Source organism: Anopheles arabiensis, chromosome 3, assembly GCF_016920715.1.
Source record: "Anopheles arabiensis isolate DONGOLA chromosome 3, AaraD3, whole genome shotgun sequence".
NCBI lineage: Eukaryota > Metazoa > Arthropoda > Insecta > Diptera > Culicidae > Anopheles > Anopheles arabiensis.
The window spans coordinates 31844065-31863050 of NC_053518.1; the positions used below are offsets into that span (position 1 = coordinate 31844065).

Below are 18986 nucleotides of genomic sequence, written 5' to 3' on the forward strand. Positions count from 1 at the left end.
TAATTGTGGTAGGAGATAAGAGATTAAACTATGCTTGGAATGCGTACTTTACACGAATATGTGATTGAACTAATGCCAAAATCTGCCCTATTCGTTTCGGGGATCGGGGGGGGGGGGGGTCAATTCAATGTCGAGCATGACGCTTCAGTATCCGAGGATTTCAAGGTCTGCTGCAACAGCAGCAAGCTTAGAAGTTGCGATCGTTCTAGACCTGCCACCGGTACAATTATTAATCGTGATCTTCTCTTTAACGCTACACACCAATGGATGATTTCGATCGTTCTGCGCGTACAAAACTTCTAATGATCTGCGCGCTCGATGGTTTCGTTTCCTCGTTCGCGAATTCCGCAGCGCCCCCAAAAACGATCCCGAAATGACGTCACTGTGTGTACAGCTTACCTCGTGTTCTGGAAAGAAATAATGACTGCAATCGATTAGAGAAGCAACCAGCAGCTTTTGGAGCTTCGACCGTTCGGATATTAATGCTCTACGCACGCACGCACGCTGGCGAACGAGCCCGGCATGATCGCCGCGGCGGCGTCCCAAACGTTGCACAAGTCTATATCTATCTTCGATTGTAGGAAAATGTAAAATTTATTCTCCACCTTCTGCTGTTTCGTGTCTCTATTGCATATATTGGTTTTGTGTTCTGGCGATTGCGGTTTTGTTTGCTTTCTTTTCAATCGGCCCGCACATGTCGAGAGCCTGTCCCGTCCCTACTCAAAAGGGAGAAGGAAGAGAAAGATAAATCGAGAAACAATTGAAAATTGCACTCTTCGCTGTTAAGCTCTTGTTCCGATAAAATATAAACCTTCTAACATCATTTGAGCCTTGCCTCAAATCTCACACACTTATGTATGTATGTATTACCGGAAGTAAGCGCGACAGGGCGCGATCCTTACAAATCCAATTCCTTATCTCCTATTTGTCGGATTTCTTGCTTGCTTTGAGCTCCGCTTTCCATCGTTTTTTTATGTTTTGTGCACTAACAATCAAGAGTAAGGAATGAACCGGAATAAAGATGAGACACGGTAAAGGCCACGTGCCTCTCAATTCTCGAACGCAAAAGGCTAAAGGTAAACTAACTAGTCCACGAACAACATATTACACCGGGGTAAGATAGTAGTGGGGTAGTTTGCGTACGTAAGAAACCTATGTTCACGAAACTTCGACACCGCACGCTTATGGTGACCTCCTAATTCACTTCTTTTCTACTGTTTTTTTTTACTTCGACAAAATATACAAATTAAGGACGCATGCCTCAGGGGGAAGATAAAAGTACAGAGCAAAATATTCGGCGCAGCGCAGTGCCGAGACAACAAAAAAAAGGAAAAATTAATCTTACAATTCGCGAAGGCAATAAGTAGCGAGCGACCGAACGAAAACACTCAACCGACGTGTCAGTGTGTGGTACACACACAGTTGTTTTTGTTTCTTTATCCATCTTCTCTCTTCTCTAACTACTTTTTTTTCGGTTTTAATGGAACTGCTATTATCACTGGAGATGGAAAGCCAAACCAACAGCAGCAGCAGCAGCACCACTCACCTATTCGCTACAAAAACAGTCTTTTGCTGAGTTGTTGCTGTTGGCAGGCGCAATTTTTGGGGGTAGAGAATCAACGCACCTTTATGCATTGCAACCGTAACGTTCGCTTCTGCTGTTACAAGGCACTGTATGGTTTTTGTATGATTCGTTGCTGTTTGTTAAGTATGCTATAACCTGCGGCTTCGTAGCTTTTAAGTTTAAGGGGGTTTTGTTTTGCTTCCGTTAGAGGTAAACTTACAATTTAAACTGTTAGTAGGTTCTTATCTCGGTACAAATAACAAGTAGCGGAAGATGAAGCCACACTAACGTTCGTAGCTATCTTTGTATTGGTAATTGAAAGTATAGAACACGATTGAAACGAAAACTTACAATTCGAATCGTCGGCTAATAACGGCCGACTGATAATCTAATTCAAAAATCGAAAAAAATAAGGTTCATTAATGCATACTAAATTGCTCTCTTACACGATGCGCTTACGATTAAATAACATCACTAAACGAACCGACCCCGTGTGCTGCGGTCGAATAGTATTGTACATTTGATTCGAAGCTAAACGCTCTAATAAATATAAGCTCTAAGTAGGGAATAGGGTAAAGTAAAGGGAGAGAAAAATGAAGAAGAAAAACAAATTAAAATACTAAGATTGGCATACTTTCCTGTACAACAAAAAATATGCATACGTGTAAATATGTGTAAATACGTATAGCGTAAACTTACGCACAAAACGATGACAAGACTATGAACGTTAGGAAGAACGAAATTGCAGAAACAAAATATTAAAGAGTAAGATTATACACCACAATGCTTCCCCCGGGGGAAGCGAAGGAAGGGTTTGTGAACCCTGGTTCCCTAGGTTTATGTTTGCCCTCTCCCAGGTCTAGGGGAGAGGCAGGTGTAGTACTATAGTAACTTAACAACCAGGCGCGCGCGTGTTATATCTCCAGGATATAAAAAATCTATCCAATTACTTAAAATCGCACTCTCTCCTGACAGCCCCTCCCCCCCTGGTGCGAACACCCCTCTCTGGTGCAACCGTCATACGGTGGGCTATTGCCGCGGATGTTCACCCCAATTTTGCTCCCACGCTAAATCGGCGGTGGTCCCTTCATGTAGCGCAGCTGGGGCGTCAGGCTCATCGAGTAGGTGTTGAGCGCGTCGCAGCAGTGCGGCTCGAAGAAGCAGGCGGCACACATCACCAGCACCAGGGCCAGCTGGACGGGCACGGCGATCTTGGTGATGCGCCACACCCACCGGTTCTGCGACAGCTTCATCTTGGTCGTCTGCACAATGCCGAGCTGGCCCGTTTTCTGCATCGCCAGCAGATGCTCGCGCTGCAGCTCCTCCTGCTGCTGCTTCTGCTGCTGCAGCAAGTGCTCGTCGTCTTCGTTTTCCGTCGCTTCGGCGGAAGTGTTTGACTGACTGCGGTTCTGTCCACCATTTCGATGCTTCTTGCTGTAATTTTGGATAATAAAAAAGATAGATTTTCATTATAAATTGACAAAACAACTCCAAAAAAGTGCACCGCTACTTACCGCGAGGGTGATTTCTTGTTCTTGTTCTTCACCGCCGCATTGTTATTGTTGTTGTTCCCGTCGGCCGAATCCCGGCCCGCCGGACGGTCCTGCTGCTTTGCCTGCAGCCGCTGCTCCTGCTGGTTCTTCTCGCTCATGATGATCTTGCGGCACGTGCTCTGCAGCGAGCGCAAATCGTGCTCCGCCATTTCCAGCCGCTTCGTGATCGTCTGCATCGCGTCACTGCCGGGGGCGAGCGCTACCTCGAGCTGCTTCACCAGCCGCTTGAGCGCGTTCAGCCGCCGCTCGCGCTCCGACAGGCTGCCGTCAGACATGCCGCCACCGTCGGAAATGCCACTGTCAGACAGGGAACCGTTCGACGAGAGCTTAACGCAGGCCGGTAGCGCCGGCACCAGCAGCTGCTGCAGGTTCTCCTGAGGTGACTCTAGCTGCTGCAGCTGCTGCTGAAACGCTCCGGACGACTCGATAGCACCGTTCTGTTGCTGCTGCTGCTGGAAGAGTGGATCCACCTTTTCCGACAGTGCCTTCACGACCTCCTTCACACTGTTCACAATCTCCTCGGTAGTGCCGCCGCCACTCTGGAGGGCGCCTTCAATGCCTTGAAGTTTTCCCCGGTCCCGGTCCAGCGTGTTGCGGAAATCGCTCAAACCATCCTCCAGCTGCTTCCACGTCATCATGGAGGTGGTCAGGTTTTCGATGCGGTTTCTTAGTCTGGAAGGAAGAAAGAGACAAAACAGTGAGTGACTTGTTTTTGGGGGTAATCTTCCCTAATGACTTACCGCACTTCCGCCTCATCCCAGGTACTGTATAGGGTGGTGATGCCATACTTCAGCTCGCGATTGACCGACGTATCCAGGCGGATATCGTTCAGACAGTCGTAGCATTCGCCACAGTGGCCCCCAATGCAGCGGTCAAAGTTCTTGTCCCGTTCCAGCTGCTCCAGCCGGGCGTCGACGGACGGGTCGAGCAGCTCCTTGCGCTGCTGCTCCTGGTTCGACACCCAGTTGTGTACGGTTGCGTTCAGCGTGAGCATCTTTGGCCGTTGGTTCTGCAGAACTTTGTGCTCATTCTGTGACGTGAGAAGAGGGGGAGAGAGAGAGAGTTAAAACCCATTTAAACACAGCCAAGGACACATAGTTGGAAGAAGTTTGGCTCTAAAAGTCACACATTTTGGGGTTGTGATTATGTTACACGATGACGTCGAAAAACCTTCAGCATTTGTACAAACACTTTCAACATCAAGTTCCATCGTTCCGCTTTGATGCGCATCAGCGCAAACGGTGTGTTGACGTACGTCACAGCCCTACGAATGCGTGTGAGAGGAATAACAACTCCCTTAAAGCAACTTTAGTAGTTTTCAACGAAAATGCCGTCACCGGCACGCTTTATCGCGTGAAGATCATCTTATCTAAAGCACACACGCACCAGTAATGATCGTTCTCCTTCCTCACCTCGGACGAAAAATCGCGCTCAAAACGTACCGTACGCAACAACACGTGGATTTCCACGTGGTAGAGCATGTACATCACACACACACACACACACACACAAACAGCAATACGACATCGAGAGGTAAGATCGCTGGCCGGACGGACGCTGTTTAATATACGGTATTTTATAATTACTTGCAAGCTGCAACGAGTAATTGGCGTCGACTTCGCCCCATTCGATCATCGTTTATTTTGATGATCCATTAAATGCACAACCGCCTCCGCCTACTACTACAGCACTGATGTGTGTGTGCTGTGTTGTGTACGGTACCGATCACGTTCACTTTGTTTTGCGCAAAATGAGCAAACCGTTGCGCATGCGCTGCGCTAACAGCTTCACTTTCTACTCGCTTGCTCGGTGTGTGCACAATGCGCTTTTCTTCTGCCTAATTAACGCGCCGAGCTAATGGCGCGTGATTTAGCTAACACTTCTAATTAATTCATGTCCCTCATACATACCTTCAGTTGATCGATCGCCAGCTGGATGTGCGACTCCGAGCAGATGTTGAACGTCTTGCTGCCCAGCTCCTCCAGGACGTCCTTCAGCGCGCGTATATCGTCCAGGAACTGGTTGCTGATGACGCGCCGCTCGCTCCAGTTCAGTAGCCCTTCCCAGCAGACGATTGTATCTGTTTGTTGGAATAAACGGAGTTTTGGCGGTTATTAGAAAAACACAGCCTGCTGCAGAGGGAGGAGCCTGAGAGCCGCAATTGGGCACAGTGGTGTAGTACCATTTAGTTTATCGGTCTGCACCGCCCGGTGGGCTTTGGGCCGGATCGTTACCACCCGCGACATCACGACAGAGCCAACACTACTGCCAAAGGTTTACTTTTACAGCGAACAGTTCAACGATCTTCGGACGAAATTCGGTTCGCGAGTTTGTCAACTAAAGGGGGCCAAAAAACACCTCTCTCTCTCTCTCACCGCGTTTGCCGGGTGTCGTCCACCGTCATCATGATCAACGCCACAAGCCCCACAACAAATCAAACCACACACCACACCAAACACACACACACAAACACAGAATCGTATTTCCTCTGTCGCTCGCGTAATCGATGCTTCCTTTTGGCATTAAAAATCACTTGCTCAATGTGCTTGCGCTGCGCTCGTCGCATGCTCTGCTATCGCTCCTGCCCGAGGGTCATGTTTCAATTGCCCACAACATCGGTTGCACGAGAGATACACACACACACATACGCGCTAACCACCTTCACACCCGCCCTATACTGATGCACCGGTGCGACTAGTTCGGCGGAATAGCTCGAGCGAGCGTGCAAGCGCGTACAACTGTTCTCCCTACGCCAACCCGGGACGGCGTTAGGTCGGTATGGCGCTTCGTGTTTCGACCCTAGACGACCCCTCCTTGCGCGACGATGCCGATTCACATTAGTCCAGCTCACAAGCCCTCGCTACACTCACCCTCACGCACGGCTCGTTGACTTAGTAGTCACAAACAGAAAAAAGCCTGACACAAACCACAACGAACAGACGTGTGCCATTATCAGCTTACGATTGCCAGACGCTGGCCCACCACCATGCTCGGTTGCGTACAGCTCCACCTCCAGCTTCGGCAGTGTACCACCGTCGGCGGGCACTTGAGTTTCATCTTTCGAGAGTGCGCGCCAGGGGTTTTTTTTGGAGGCAATCAAGTGTCTTAACGTATTTGGTGCGGATGAAATCTTAATGAGTTTTCCAACAGCATCCAGAGGTTGTTGTGGCGCTTACAAAACACTAATGGCTTGGTGTTTGGGGCGTTGTTTTTTGTGCGTGTGTGTGTTTTGCCCCGTTTACGGCCCACTGTGTACTAATTGTTCACTTTCACTGGCATTGCCAGATGGTTCAAACGATCTTCCGAAAGAAGAAACATCGGGTAAACACAAAATAAATCAGGCAAAGGCTGATGAAAGATTCTTGTTTTTCGCGCAACACCACTGGCTCCAAAGAACCGCACAATCGAATGACGTTTCGGCAGTGTGGAACCGTCAAAAGCAACAAACCACCCTCTGCCTGCATATTACACAAGGGCATGCGCACAACAACACACAAACACACCTCCCACATGTAAAACTGCTTCCCCCTTTTGTAGCCCTACCGAGCCGAAAGCGTGAACGCAAAAGGGCAACAATCGAGCGGGTTCCTTTCCACTCGGTGCTCGCTTTCGGTACCACTGGACAAAAAAAGAAGCGTACGCACACAAAGCACTACTCTGTTGAATGTAATCGAATTACATTAGGCCGGGAGGAAACCTTCGGCATTGGCGGCCTTGACCTGTTTTTTACAAAGGGTGTACACTGAGACCTCGACCTAGATTGTTCGCCCCAACGCCCCGAGCGAAAGGTGACTGACCGTGCCGGTTCAAGGTGACACACGAGTGTCTTCGCATCTGGGTCACCCCTGTGTGGACGGATCGAGGTCGCACGTCCACGGTCAAGGATGCTGTCGAAGGACGCCCGAAATGGCTCAAGGACGCTTTTCCGAGCGTAGAGAGCTGTGCTAAGAGCGTGAGCGAGTGATACGTTTGAGATGATTTCTTTCTCCGCAGAGGACGCTTTTGAGGAGGATGAGAGATTCGTCGAACCTGCTGTCTGTCTGTCTGTGTCCTGAGAGATACTTACCGGCTAGTGCTCGCATAGGTCGTACTAAACTACTAACATTCACTGGCTACCACACAACACAACGGGACGCTTTACGGGGAAACCTGACAAAAACGCATACCGATCCATACAACCTGACACTTAATCCATCTAAATTAATTCCCAATAGGTTAATGCGATGAGATGTGCGTTGGTGAGTGTTAAACAAACGTGCAAAAAAAAGCGTTAAAAGTTGCATTGTTGTTAGCGATGGTGATGACATTCTTCTTAAAAATCGAACCATTTATCCTGCTACCAATGACTATAACTATAACCCAAGCTGACTGACATCGACAACGAGCAACACAGAACAAACGGAGAGCAAGAAAGTTTGGAAGTGCACAGTGCGCGACCGAGACAATATAAATATAGACAAATAAAATGAAGCCAGGAAGCAACACGATGCGTGTTTTATGTGTGTTCAAAGGTGCAAGCCCCCTGTGATGCTTTATTCGATTACAGATACTAATTTAAAAACAAAACAAAAGAACAACACAACAGGAAAGATGGTGATGATAGGCGTGAAAGGTAACATTATTGTGATAATCTATATAAAATCTAACGCTGATTATTGGTGGTAACCGTTGTCCAAAACCGCCCCAAAAAGGACGCACAAACGCAACGTGGGTTTGCCCTTACTACAAAAGAGAAAGAGAGCTTGTCAAAAGATTCCTTTCCTGTCGATCGTTTCTTGTGTGCAAGTAGGAAATAGCAAGGTCACAGGGAAGGCAAGAGAAAGAGAGACATTGCACCTTTACACGCAGTAAACACACACGCAAAAAAAAAAACTCATCCATACACGCCCAAACAGTGGCGTGCCGGGTTTTTTCCTCTTAAATGCCCCTCTCGACACCCTTTTTTTTTCAAATGATGCCGACTGTCAATCGTTTCAGTAGGTCGTCAGCACCGCGCGCCAAAGCCTTCGTGTTGACGAAGCTGGCAGCAGCGCTGGCACCGGTCAAGCTGCCCAGGCCGCTCTCGCTGCCACTGCCCACCGCCGAGGCGGTGGAGGAGGAGGACGAGGCGACCGCGGGTGTACGATCGCGCCCGAAGAAATCGACCAGCCGGTAGAACCCATTCAGCACGCCGACGAAAAACCGGTACAGCGTAAAGTTGCGCATCACATTGCCGATGTCGAGCAGGAAATCGATCAGCCAGGCAATGAAGCGGGTAATGCGAGCGCACCGGCACTCTTCCCGCACCACCACGACCACCTTCTTCGGCTTGCGGGGCTGCCGTCGTTCCCGGCGAACCTTGCGCGCCGTTTGCAACACCGCCACCGGCCGCTCGTTCTCTTGCAGCCGTTCCTGCCCTTCCTTGCTACTCCTGCCGCCGCTTGCCCTATCGCTACCGCCGTTTGTCTGTCTACTACCCGCGGCCCTACCACCCCGCTGGCCAGCGCAGCGACTCCACGGCTGCCGCTGGTGGCTCGCAGGCTCGCCCTCCGACTGTCGCCGGCCTAAGGTGCTAGCGTAACTGCTATCGGTACTGCTGCTATCGCTACAGCTAATCGTACTACTACCGCCGTCGTCCTCGTCGTCGCTTTCGCTACCGCCCTCACTATAGTCGTGCTCTTCGCCCTCTATCGCGGCAGAAGACGAGCCTCTGCTAGTGGTTTGTGCACGTGGTGGATGCATCATCCGCTTACCTCGTAAATCTTGGCACTTGGCGGCGGTCAGCACTGTTCCGGGCTGGCAGCGTAGCACCGACTCCAGGCAGCGCACGTTCTCCCGGCAGGTGGTAATGATTTCGCTCTAAAATGGGAAGAAAGCACAAAGCAAACGGTGTAAAAGAACGTTAGTTGAATCGCAAATTAGGTGACAAAAATGAGGGGGACGATGAAGGATGGTGGCAGTGTTATGGTAAAAGTTTGTGAGAGTGAGTGTAATAAGGATGGAACGATCAGATAAACGGATTTTGAACTAGTTAGCATGCTTTTCGAGCCTAACCAAAACTACACTCCACAGTTACTTAAAGCTAATGGTCTGATGGTGGCAGAGAATTAGCTGGTTTTAAATGAACGATATGAGCGCTTGAGCGTGATTTAGGATTATTCCTAAGATTAACCATTCCACCGGATGGGCCATCCAGCCCACGAAGTATCCTACACCATGCAGAAGAGGTGCGGTAGATCAGTATGAATCGCGGTGCTTTTCTAGGCGTTGCTGTTGCTTTGTTTTGTTTTCGTTTTTTTTAATGAACCATTCCAAGGTCTAATTAATTGAAGCAGCTTTTGTTTCCGAAATTAGAAAGTGTGAACGTAGCAATTATACGAATATTTACAAAACTTACTATCACTGGGTTTGCTTCCTTCGTTATGATTTTTTGTTTTCTACCGGAACAATACCGACACACACACACACTCTCATATATGCTAAAGAAAAGAAATTAAAAGTAATGTGCTCCACCGCGTGTGTGTGGAAGCTCAACCTGACGTCTGATGAGTCTCACCAAAAAATGTATAAATGAAAAGCTATCGCAACTCGAGTGGAAAAATAATCAATGAAAGTTGTATTTTCGACAGGGTAGAAGCGCCTTACTTTCTCCAAATTATGTACAAACACACACACACACGGACGAGTGGGTAATGTGTTAATTTTGGGGGACTTTTATATTTCTACGTACGTAAAAACACCTGTACCGGAAAAAGAAGTATATTACTAAGAGTTTTCCCTTTTTCACATCATGCACCTAAGTAGAGAGAGTTTCCCGCTAATCCCAATTCCCCCATTCGCTATCTCCCGCTCAAGTTTTACCATAACACAGCCTCCCAAAACACGCAAACTATCAACAACAAAACAGCGCCGATACAGCAGCGGTGGGCACATGCGTAACGCAAGCAAAGATCACAGTAATAGAGAAGCAACAGTCTTACGTAGTCGTCCGGCTTCAGCAGGTGGCACTTGGCCTTCAGCGCCTCGGTGTTGGCGAACCGGATCTTGCTCTGGATCAGCAGCTTCTTCACCTCGGCCTCCATGTCCTCGTCGAACTCGTTGTTCGAGCTGCTGCTCGTTTCGTGCGACAGCGACCGAACGAACGCGGCGGACGAGTTGTGCTTGTCGACGGAGCGTAGCGAACGGCGTCGGACGCCGCTCGTCGTGCCGCCGCCTCCAGCGCTCAACAATCCGTTCAACCCGCTGCTGTTGCCGCTCGATTCAGCCATCGGTGCAAGTGGCGTTCCCTCGAGGAAGGAGAGCGAACCATTCTTTCGTCCACTGATGTTGCTGGTCGATTGGGGCGGGCTGCCCGATTTGCTGGACCACGAGTTCATGTTGTTGCCTGTTTGGTCGAGGGTAATTCAATTTAAAAAAAACGCATTAGATTGCATTGCAAAAAAGGTTTAATAATGCAACTTAGCGATCCTTACCATATCGATCATCCATCCGGTACTCGTCCAATCGCTTGCGGCGATTGAGCGAGTTCGCGTTCGTCTCCGACTTGTTCGCCGATTCCGACTTGAGCCGGAACCGTGGCGGCGACAGCGAATCCATATTGGCCGCCGACAGCGACGACGACGCACAGTCCGACTGCGAATCGATAAAGTTTCGATAGTCGTCGCCAAAGTCGAGCAGCCGGCGGGCCGCATCCGTATCCCGGTCCTCCGAGTACGGCTCGGACATGTACTTCTCCTGGTAGTTGTCCCACGCCTGCTCCGAGAAGCTGCTCATCTCCTCCGTGCCCGTGCCGGTTCCGTTCAGGTCGGTTTCCGCCTTCTCCACACCATCTAGATTATAATTAGCGAGCGCCGCTAATGATCCTAGATTGAGACTGCCGCACCGGGTGCGCGTCAATGAGCCGATACGGAACTCGGGCTTCGCCATCGCGCCGCCAAACTCTTCCTCGCTGTCCTGGGAACGCTTGGACGACGAACGGGCTGCTGCCGCCGTGGTCGTTTGCCGCACCGAGGACGACTTGCGCGAGGAAGAGCCGGACAGGGAGGACAGCGTAAGCAGATCGTCGGATAGCCGCAGCCGGCCGGAAAACGATTCCGACTTTAGCAACCGTCGGCTGGTGGCAATAACGCCACCGCCCGCCACACTGCTGTTGCTGCCGCCCGTCCCAGAGAGTTGTATCTCGCGCAGCGGTTGCGCGCTGCCGGCGGCGAGCGCGTTGTACTGTAGGAGCAGCGATTGCTGCAGCAGATGCAACGTGGACGAGCTGTGGTGCGGTGGTTGCGATTCGTCCGAGCCCGACTCATCAATGCGATTCTACAAAAAAAACGGGCAAAAAAGAAAGAAAGTATTTAAGTAGGGCATTATTATCTTAAAGAGATATGGGACACACACATAGTAAAATGAACTGATTTCACTCGCGGATCAAAACTACCTGTCATATGCGCTCTGTGCGGTTATCTGACAGGCACTGACACGGGGGTAAAACTTCACAGCGTACTGTTAATATGGAATGGAACATTCTCGTCACGTTCTTTTTTATTTATCAGCAGTGCAAAACTGCAACAAGAGGGTAAGCAGAAGCACGAAGAAAACACCGACACCGACGCAATATTTACATTTTATCTCACCTTCACACAGGCGCTGCCTCATTGCATCTGTGTTTGTCGGAAAAGTAAACCACAAGAGAGTATGAGACGTGTACAATAAAAAAATATGCCAAACTTGCACTTTTGTCTCATCACCTTTCTGTGCCGATGATATCATGCACACAGCACCAATAATGATGGCATCGGGCCAAAATATTCCATTTTAATATTGACTTTTGCACGAGACTTTGTTTTCAATGCAATTTACACGAACACTTCCACTTGAAATGCATTACAATAAACCAATATCTTGACGTCACTCAAGCACCGCTCGAATTTGATTCGATTCGTCAAAAAACGCTCCACTCAAAAGTGATGCAACCTTCAATCGCAACCGCAAACCAATCTACTAGCGCGTGCAATATAGTTTTGGCGTTAATAAACACAGTCTAATAAAATAATTTTCCCCGCAGCAGGAAAGCGCAAACCGCCCACAATTCGACACACGAGGTTGTGTGCATTGGGCAACAATCGCCCGTGCGGGTTGTGTGGCCGGTGTTCCGAAAGCTTCGTCCGAAACCAATTTAAAACCGTCCAACAACAAGCGACGAACGGTCGGCCACACAGCAGCGCCAATTGCAAATGCCATTAATTCACCTTGCAAGCAAGCACACGACACGTGCAACAGTTTTTTTTCGTCTTTTTTTTCTTTTTCATTGCACCACACACACGACACAAGCTCACACACAGAGAGCACGAACTCACCTTGCGACGCGGACGCAGCTTGCGCTTCTTGAGCGAGCCCTTGCTTTCGGCGTTGCGCACGACGGTCTGCTGACTGGAGGTTGGCTTCATGCTGCCGCGGGATCCAACCATCGACGAGCCACTGCCGGCCCGGGCCATCGTGTTCAGTGCCGACTCGCTGATCGAGTAGTTGCGGTGGTCCGTCAGCGGTCGTCGGTTGCCGCTGTCATTGCTGCCACCGGCACCGACGTCACCGCCACTGCCACTGTGCTGCTTGCGGTCGTCGTTGCCACCACCGCCACTGCCACCGGCACTGTCCGGTCCGCTTGTGCCCCCACCACCACCTCCACCGCCGCCGCCGTACTGGTTAATTTCCACGCTCGATGCGTTCAGCTGCGACATGCACGACACCGACCACGGTCGATCGGTGGCGGATCGGTGCGGTCTACGCTTCACTACCGTCGACACGCTGCCTGCTCCACCGCTGCCATGCACGGCCGACGTCGAGAGCGAAGGGCTCGAGCTGGCGGCCGTTACACCGCCGGCTCCAACGGCCCCTCCGGCGGCGGTGGCGGCCGTGCCGCTGCTTCCGCCTTTCGAATCGGTGGCGACGCCCTCGTCATCGTTCGAGTTCTCGGACGGGTAGGACGTGCCGTCGTTCAGCAGCTCCTGGGACGTTTGCGTCTGCTCGCCCTGCAGGCAGGTGGCGACCGAGTTGGCCAGCCCCTCCGAGCTGTCCGTGTCGCGCGCGATCGAATCGGAGTCGGTGTACTCGCCCGACGCTTCACAGTCGGTCGTCGGTGCGGAGGCTGGCAGCAGTGGCGCCGACACCGGTGCGTCTAGCGGTTGCTTTTCAAGCCATTCCTGTGCGGGAGAGCGAGGGAGAGAAAGGGAAGAACAAAAAAAAACGAAAGTGGCACATTAGCAAAACAAGTGTTTACAATTTAATCAGCTGGTTTTCGTTCAACACGTTCAGGTACTGCCCGCGTTCGACGAGCGCAACCAGTTGCGACACACAGCACGTCGACCGTCGACGTTAGTCAATGGAAATAACAACGGGGCGTTACCCTTCCTGCAAGAAGCCACATACCATCCCCAAGCAGAGAAGGGCTCGCTCCAGCCCCTCGACGGCCTTGCAAACGCGTCATGCACACTTACCTCGATTAGATTCATCTTCAGATTGCTCATGGCTTTCTCCGCCTTTCGACCGTGACCGTGATGGTGATGGTGATGGTGATGCTGACTGTGCGCGGTGCTGGCGGCACCGTGCCGGTTCGCCCCCGTTTCGACGGCAATCAGCCCCACCGGCAGCACGGGATGGTGGTGGCTGCTGCTGCTGTTGTTGCTGCTGCTATTGTTAGCACTGTAGTTGTGATGATGATGGTGGTGATGGTGATTATAGTAGTGCGGATTTTTCACCACCGTTTTGGGCGTACTGCCGCCACCGGCCACGGCCGCCGCCGCCGCAGCTGCAGCCGCGTTTTTGGCGAAAATTTCGTCACGCACCAGCGTTTCGGCATGCAGCACTAACCTTTGGATCGAGCTGGTTGCATACTGCGAGGCGCGCGAGAGAGAGAGCACGGACGTTCGAGAAGCAAGAAAATAAAATGAGGAAAACTGGTGAGAAAATGTGTTGTTTCAACCGGGGTGAGAAGAGTTCCGTGCTGTTTGGTTGGTTTGTACGTGCAACGAAGAAACTGTTCACTGGCTGAAAGAGCGCATCGAACGAGGAGATTGCGATGTATGCGATATGGATTTTATCGAGCGAAAGGAAAAGCACTTCTAAAACTGCAACCTGTAGCTAGGAGCGAAAGTACTACCACTTTGGTGACGGAAGAACACACACACGCCACACGAACAGTGCGCGCCCCTTTTAGGTATCTAAGGCCACCTCTCTCCGTATCTCGCGAATGATAAGATACGCTTACAAAACAAAACAAAGAGACGATCACACACAAAAAAAAAGGTACACAAACACCACCACAAGGCCGCTGGCAAAGGCTGTGTTCTCTTGTGGTTTTGCAAAAGCTGTCGCCACGAGCGCTTCGTGCATACTGAGATCGGGGGCAACCTGGGACCGACGCCGCAACCTCCAAACGATCAATACGCACATATGTATGTGCATTTGCGTCTCTCCGCTGTGCGAAACTAACACACATTTTGCCGCCACACACTAATGACGTTGATTATCGAAACACACATCCGCGTTCGCGCGATAGACGACGGGTAAAAGGGGGTGGTTGGTTGGTGGTGGTCTTCCATTTCGTGGAGATGCAAAAACAACGAAAATAATTGCAATCAGCTATAACACGCTCGCACACACATAGACGTAGAAATGCGTTTTTTTGTTTGTTGTATGTGGCACGGTGATGTATGAGAGATGGGGTAAAAAGGATGGAGAACAACACACTTGTGACCAGCTGCACGTAAGCACAATTTGAACGAAAAATCGATACATTACTACAATCGCTCGTTCGAGGCTTGAGTGGCTTGAGCGAAACACGGTGAAGCGAAAGAATATGAGCTTTAAATGTACGAAAAAAAGAACTTTAACTAGTTGACTTCGATAAAACGCAAGCGAGAAAACGTGTAACGACTAGGTTCATTAACATTCAAACGCAACAAAAACAACAACAAAACAGTAACTCGAACAGTAAACGCTTTTCGTTCTGCACAATGTTAAGCATTCAGCAGGCACAACGCGACTCCCAACCATCTCACAAAAAAAACCTCCCAATAATGCACAAAAAATGCTAATTAAACTCCCAACAGCAGGTTGAATGAACCATCTTCCTCCTTCTGCTCCTCCTTTCCACATACCTTCGATCCCTTGGTACCGCCGTTGACACTCTCCGTGCCCTTGCCGAAACTGCCAATCGACGTCATCATCAGCGACCGTCCTCCTCCACCATTGCTGCGCCCGTTTGGCGTACTCGCCGCCGCCTGTCCACCCGCATCGCGCGAAAAGTCCAAACACTTCTTCGACTTCGGTTCCCGCCCGGCCGTCATCTTTAAGGCACCGGTCGACACCGCAAGCTCCTCCCGCTGATGCTTATCACCACCGCGGTCCGCCGGTTTGTTTTCCTTCTCCTCCTCCTCTTCGCCGACCTCGCGAGCCGCTTCCGCACGCTTGCGCACCGCTAGCAGATCATCGTCGTCTTCTTCCTCCTCTTCCTCACCGCCACCGTTGTTGTACACCCACTCGTCGTCCCCTTCGGAGGAGGACGCGGATGGTGACGATGTACCGGGTGAGGACGATGCGTCCGATTTGGTCCGCTCGCTCGAATCCTTGTTCAGCTCCGAGTCCGTGTCGAGATGTTTGAAGTAAAACGTGGCGCAATTCTTCGACTTGCGATTGGAGCGGTTAAACTTCGATGAGTCGCTCACCTTCGACCGCTTCTGCTTGCCGGACGAACCGCCGATCGGGGAGGATGATTTTGCGTTCCGTAGGGATCCCTTGCCGGCTTGACGCTCTTTCGGCACGATTGCTGATCCGTTCACGCTCGCATTATTGTTTACCACGTCGAGTCCGGTGCTGCTGAGCAGTGGGGCGGCTCCATCGACCAGATCGCACGACCCGATCAGCAGTGACTTTTCGCTCTCGATCGTTGTGTTGTTGTTGTTGTTGAGAATGTTCTCCTTCAGCACGGTCGCGGCGAGGGCGGCGACTTCGGTGGCTCCGTTCGTGCTGCTGGTCTGCGTCAGTGTCGTGGCATCGGAAAGTGTCGTCGTCGTCGATAGGTTGTTGATGTCTGCTTCCATCATAAGATTACCCGAGCTCGGTGAGGATGATGGTGGTACTGCGCTGCTGCTAGTTAAAATGCCCCCGCTACCCGGGTGGTATTGAATTTGCTCCTCCTGCTGCTTCTGGCTGCTGCCGCTGCCGCTGCTAGTATTGTTGTAGGCGCTGCTGCCCACTGTCGCTCCACTGTAGGCAATGATTTTCGGCACAATTTCACTATCGCTGCCTTCAGAATCGGCATCGAAACCAGCGTTGGACAGCTTCTTTACCTTAACCCATTCTTCCTGCAAAAAAAGAAGAAAACAAAGTAATTAGTATAGTTGAACTGCGATTGAGTTCTGTCCGTGCCGTACACTTACATTATTCAATGTGTCGTTGTGATTGGAACCCTGAGATTTGATGCTGGAGCTGCTGACACGGGCTAGCTTGTTGGCCGGCTCCTCATCCGTGTCCGACAGGCTAGCGTTGTTGTCCGAGCTCTGTAAAAAAGCGAAAAGAATAAGTACCAATTCACCAGTCCATTTCCACCTCCACTACTGAGCTACTTACCGAAGTCTTGCTGTCCAACAAACCCTCCAAAAGGCACTGTATCTCGAACGCTTTCAGATAGAGCAGATGGTAGCGCCGTTCTAATCCTTTCACGCCTCCTCCACCGTTCTCCTTGCCTTTGCCTTCGGCGATCGGTGCTACGCTACTATTACTATTATTATTATTATGGCCACTGGTGCTGTTGCTGCTGCTGCCGCCACCGAGCGATGCTTCGACGTCCGGCGTCAGGGAACCCTTGCCGGATGCGGACGAGGCAGACTTTCGGTCACGTTCGTAGCTACGAATGCAAGCTGCTACTGCCCGGGAGTTCGATTTGATTTCGCGATAAATTTCCTGCAAGTGGATAAGAGGAAGAACGTACACATTAGTGTGTGTTTGTCGTATTGGTAGTGTGTTAGTGCTGCGCACAATACTCCGTCGGCTTGCGATTAGCGGGCATTAAAGCGCCCTTTGAGGACCCAAAGCTGTAATCGATTTTGCAGCTTCGGGGGCCTGATAAGCTGCTATCGTGTGGCTGATTGCTGTTTTGCCCGTCTCCAATCTGGCGGTACTGCAGTATGGATGAGGGTGCGCTTGCGTATCAAACAACGCAACAGCAGTTACATGCCCCATTGGACCCGTGTATGTGTGTGTGTGTTTACCTATTAGCGCTTATCTAACCGACAATATCGTAAATTACTATCGATCCATGCTGAAAAGCCAACACGCTGGGATGATGATTCGCTTGCAGGCGTCAAAAGAAGCATCGTTACCTGTCATCACTAACAGGGCGGCGGGACCAAACCCCTTTTGAATACGCCTATATGCGCGGACACCGACAATGGGGCCCGCTGGTCGTGTTTTTCTCATGTATTGTAAACTGTAAAATTATGTAAATCAGGTTCCGTTTGCCACTGGGACCACTAAGGCCGGCGCATCACGACGACACACCTTCATTCCGAATGATGTAGTGCGGGCGAGTGCTGGTTGTAACCTTGATGAAAGAAAACGAATCGATGTAAACACGCCGCCGTTTTCGGGCCTGGGTGCGGTTTGGAAGCCGCCATCAATCGGTTAATGGAACCCGCTGCCGCCTCACCACACAAAGGCTATCATTTTCGGCAATTTTTCGGTACTCCGGAACCCCCTTTTTTGACGGGGAAGGGGCTCGCAAGAGAAGGCCTGGAAATAGCCGGACAAAGGCAGCGGAGTGGTAAAACGATTTATAAGCGCCTTAGAAACGATCGTTCGCGCTCGAAACGTTTCTTCTTTTTCCGGGTGTATCGTACTCGATCCGAATCGAATTAGAACGCAACCTTGGAACAGTTTCGAAAGAGTTTACATATGCGTCGACTCACTGGCTCCAATTGGAATGTTTGGTGCGATCACACAGCTCTGACATCTGAACTGAAGATGCTAGAGCAGGAAGCGCGGACAAATAAATACTCGCTAGCATACACATATCATCAACATCGCTAATTTTTACAACCCCTGCATTAACCGCTGATTAAGGACAATGATTAGAAAGGAACTCGAGGTCGTAAAACGTCTGTTCCAAACTGTCGCACACACGCTCCCGACCCGACGCTCCCGGAGTAAAGTGAAAGTAACCTTGTTGTGTGCGCCCGCAGTTGTTCGGTTCAATCACTCACTCACTCGCTCGCTCATTTCCCATCAATAAATTCACTAATTGCACGCCCCTTGAGAACCCGAAGAACCGCCACTAATTGGACCTCTTTCACCACAGGTTGACCGGTAGAAGACGAAGAAGAAAAAACAAAGCAACCCCCTGCGGCCACAATATCATGCACACGCTGGCTCTACTTACTTATGGCGAGGAGCAACAACAAGACCACTGAGACGGGGACCACCCAAACAAAAAAAAAAACTGGGGAGAAATTGGGTGGCAGGTGTGAGATAGGCCAAAAGCGTGGGGTCATAAATTAGCATCGACTCTACCTCAGCGTGGCCGAGCGAAAACTGGGTTAGTTTCGGCGCTCCCTGCTGCTGCTCGCAGCGTGCTGCTAGTTCAACTTGAAATTAGATCCGCCCAGGATGATGGTGGCGGGTGCGCCTGCGGCACTTTGGCGATGCTTTTTATTTTGCATCGTCACTCTACCGGTCACTGGATTTTTTGATTCGCAGACGACGACGCACTTTCGGATGAATTGGCGAACATTAATGAGATTTTAGTACTGCTTTCAAGTTGCTCGCATTAAATCGGTCACGCGCACACGGGCATGGAGAAATGGCAAATTTTTCTCACTTTTTGCGACCTTGTTGCTTTCTTT

At 50.6% G+C, this 18986-nt stretch overlaps 1 protein-coding gene across 2 annotated transcripts in view; it reads right to left on the bottom strand.

Annotated features, from left to right (window-relative positions):
- Positions 1 to 570: 570 nt before the first annotated feature.
- LOC120904712 (serine-rich adhesin for platelets) overlaps positions 571 to 18986 on the bottom strand; it is a 188683-nt gene continuing 170267 nt past the window's right edge. The window contains exons 5-16 of one of the 2 annotated variants that reach the window (XM_040314945.1): positions 16717 to 17049; positions 16527 to 16646; positions 15246 to 16451; positions 13584 to 13979; positions 12447 to 13289; positions 10569 to 11409; positions 10077 to 10480; positions 8850 to 8955; positions 5028 to 5197; positions 3858 to 4147; positions 3079 to 3789; positions 571 to 2998 (exon numbers count right to left, since the gene is read on the bottom strand). In XM_040314945.1, the coding sequence (XP_040170879.1) occupies positions 2632 to 2998; positions 3079 to 3789; positions 3858 to 4147; positions 5028 to 5197; positions 8850 to 8955; positions 10077 to 10480; positions 10569 to 11409; positions 12447 to 13289; positions 13584 to 13979; positions 15246 to 16451; positions 16527 to 16646; positions 16717 to 17049 (5787 nt within the window). In that variant the 3' untranslated portion in view covers positions 571 to 2631. The remainder of the gene's footprint in view (positions 2999 to 3078; positions 3790 to 3857; positions 4148 to 5027; positions 5198 to 8849; positions 8956 to 10076; positions 10481 to 10568; positions 11410 to 12446; positions 13290 to 13583; positions 13980 to 15245; positions 16452 to 16526; positions 16647 to 16716; positions 17050 to 18986) is intronic. The other variant, XM_040314946.1, reaches the window with a different exon arrangement.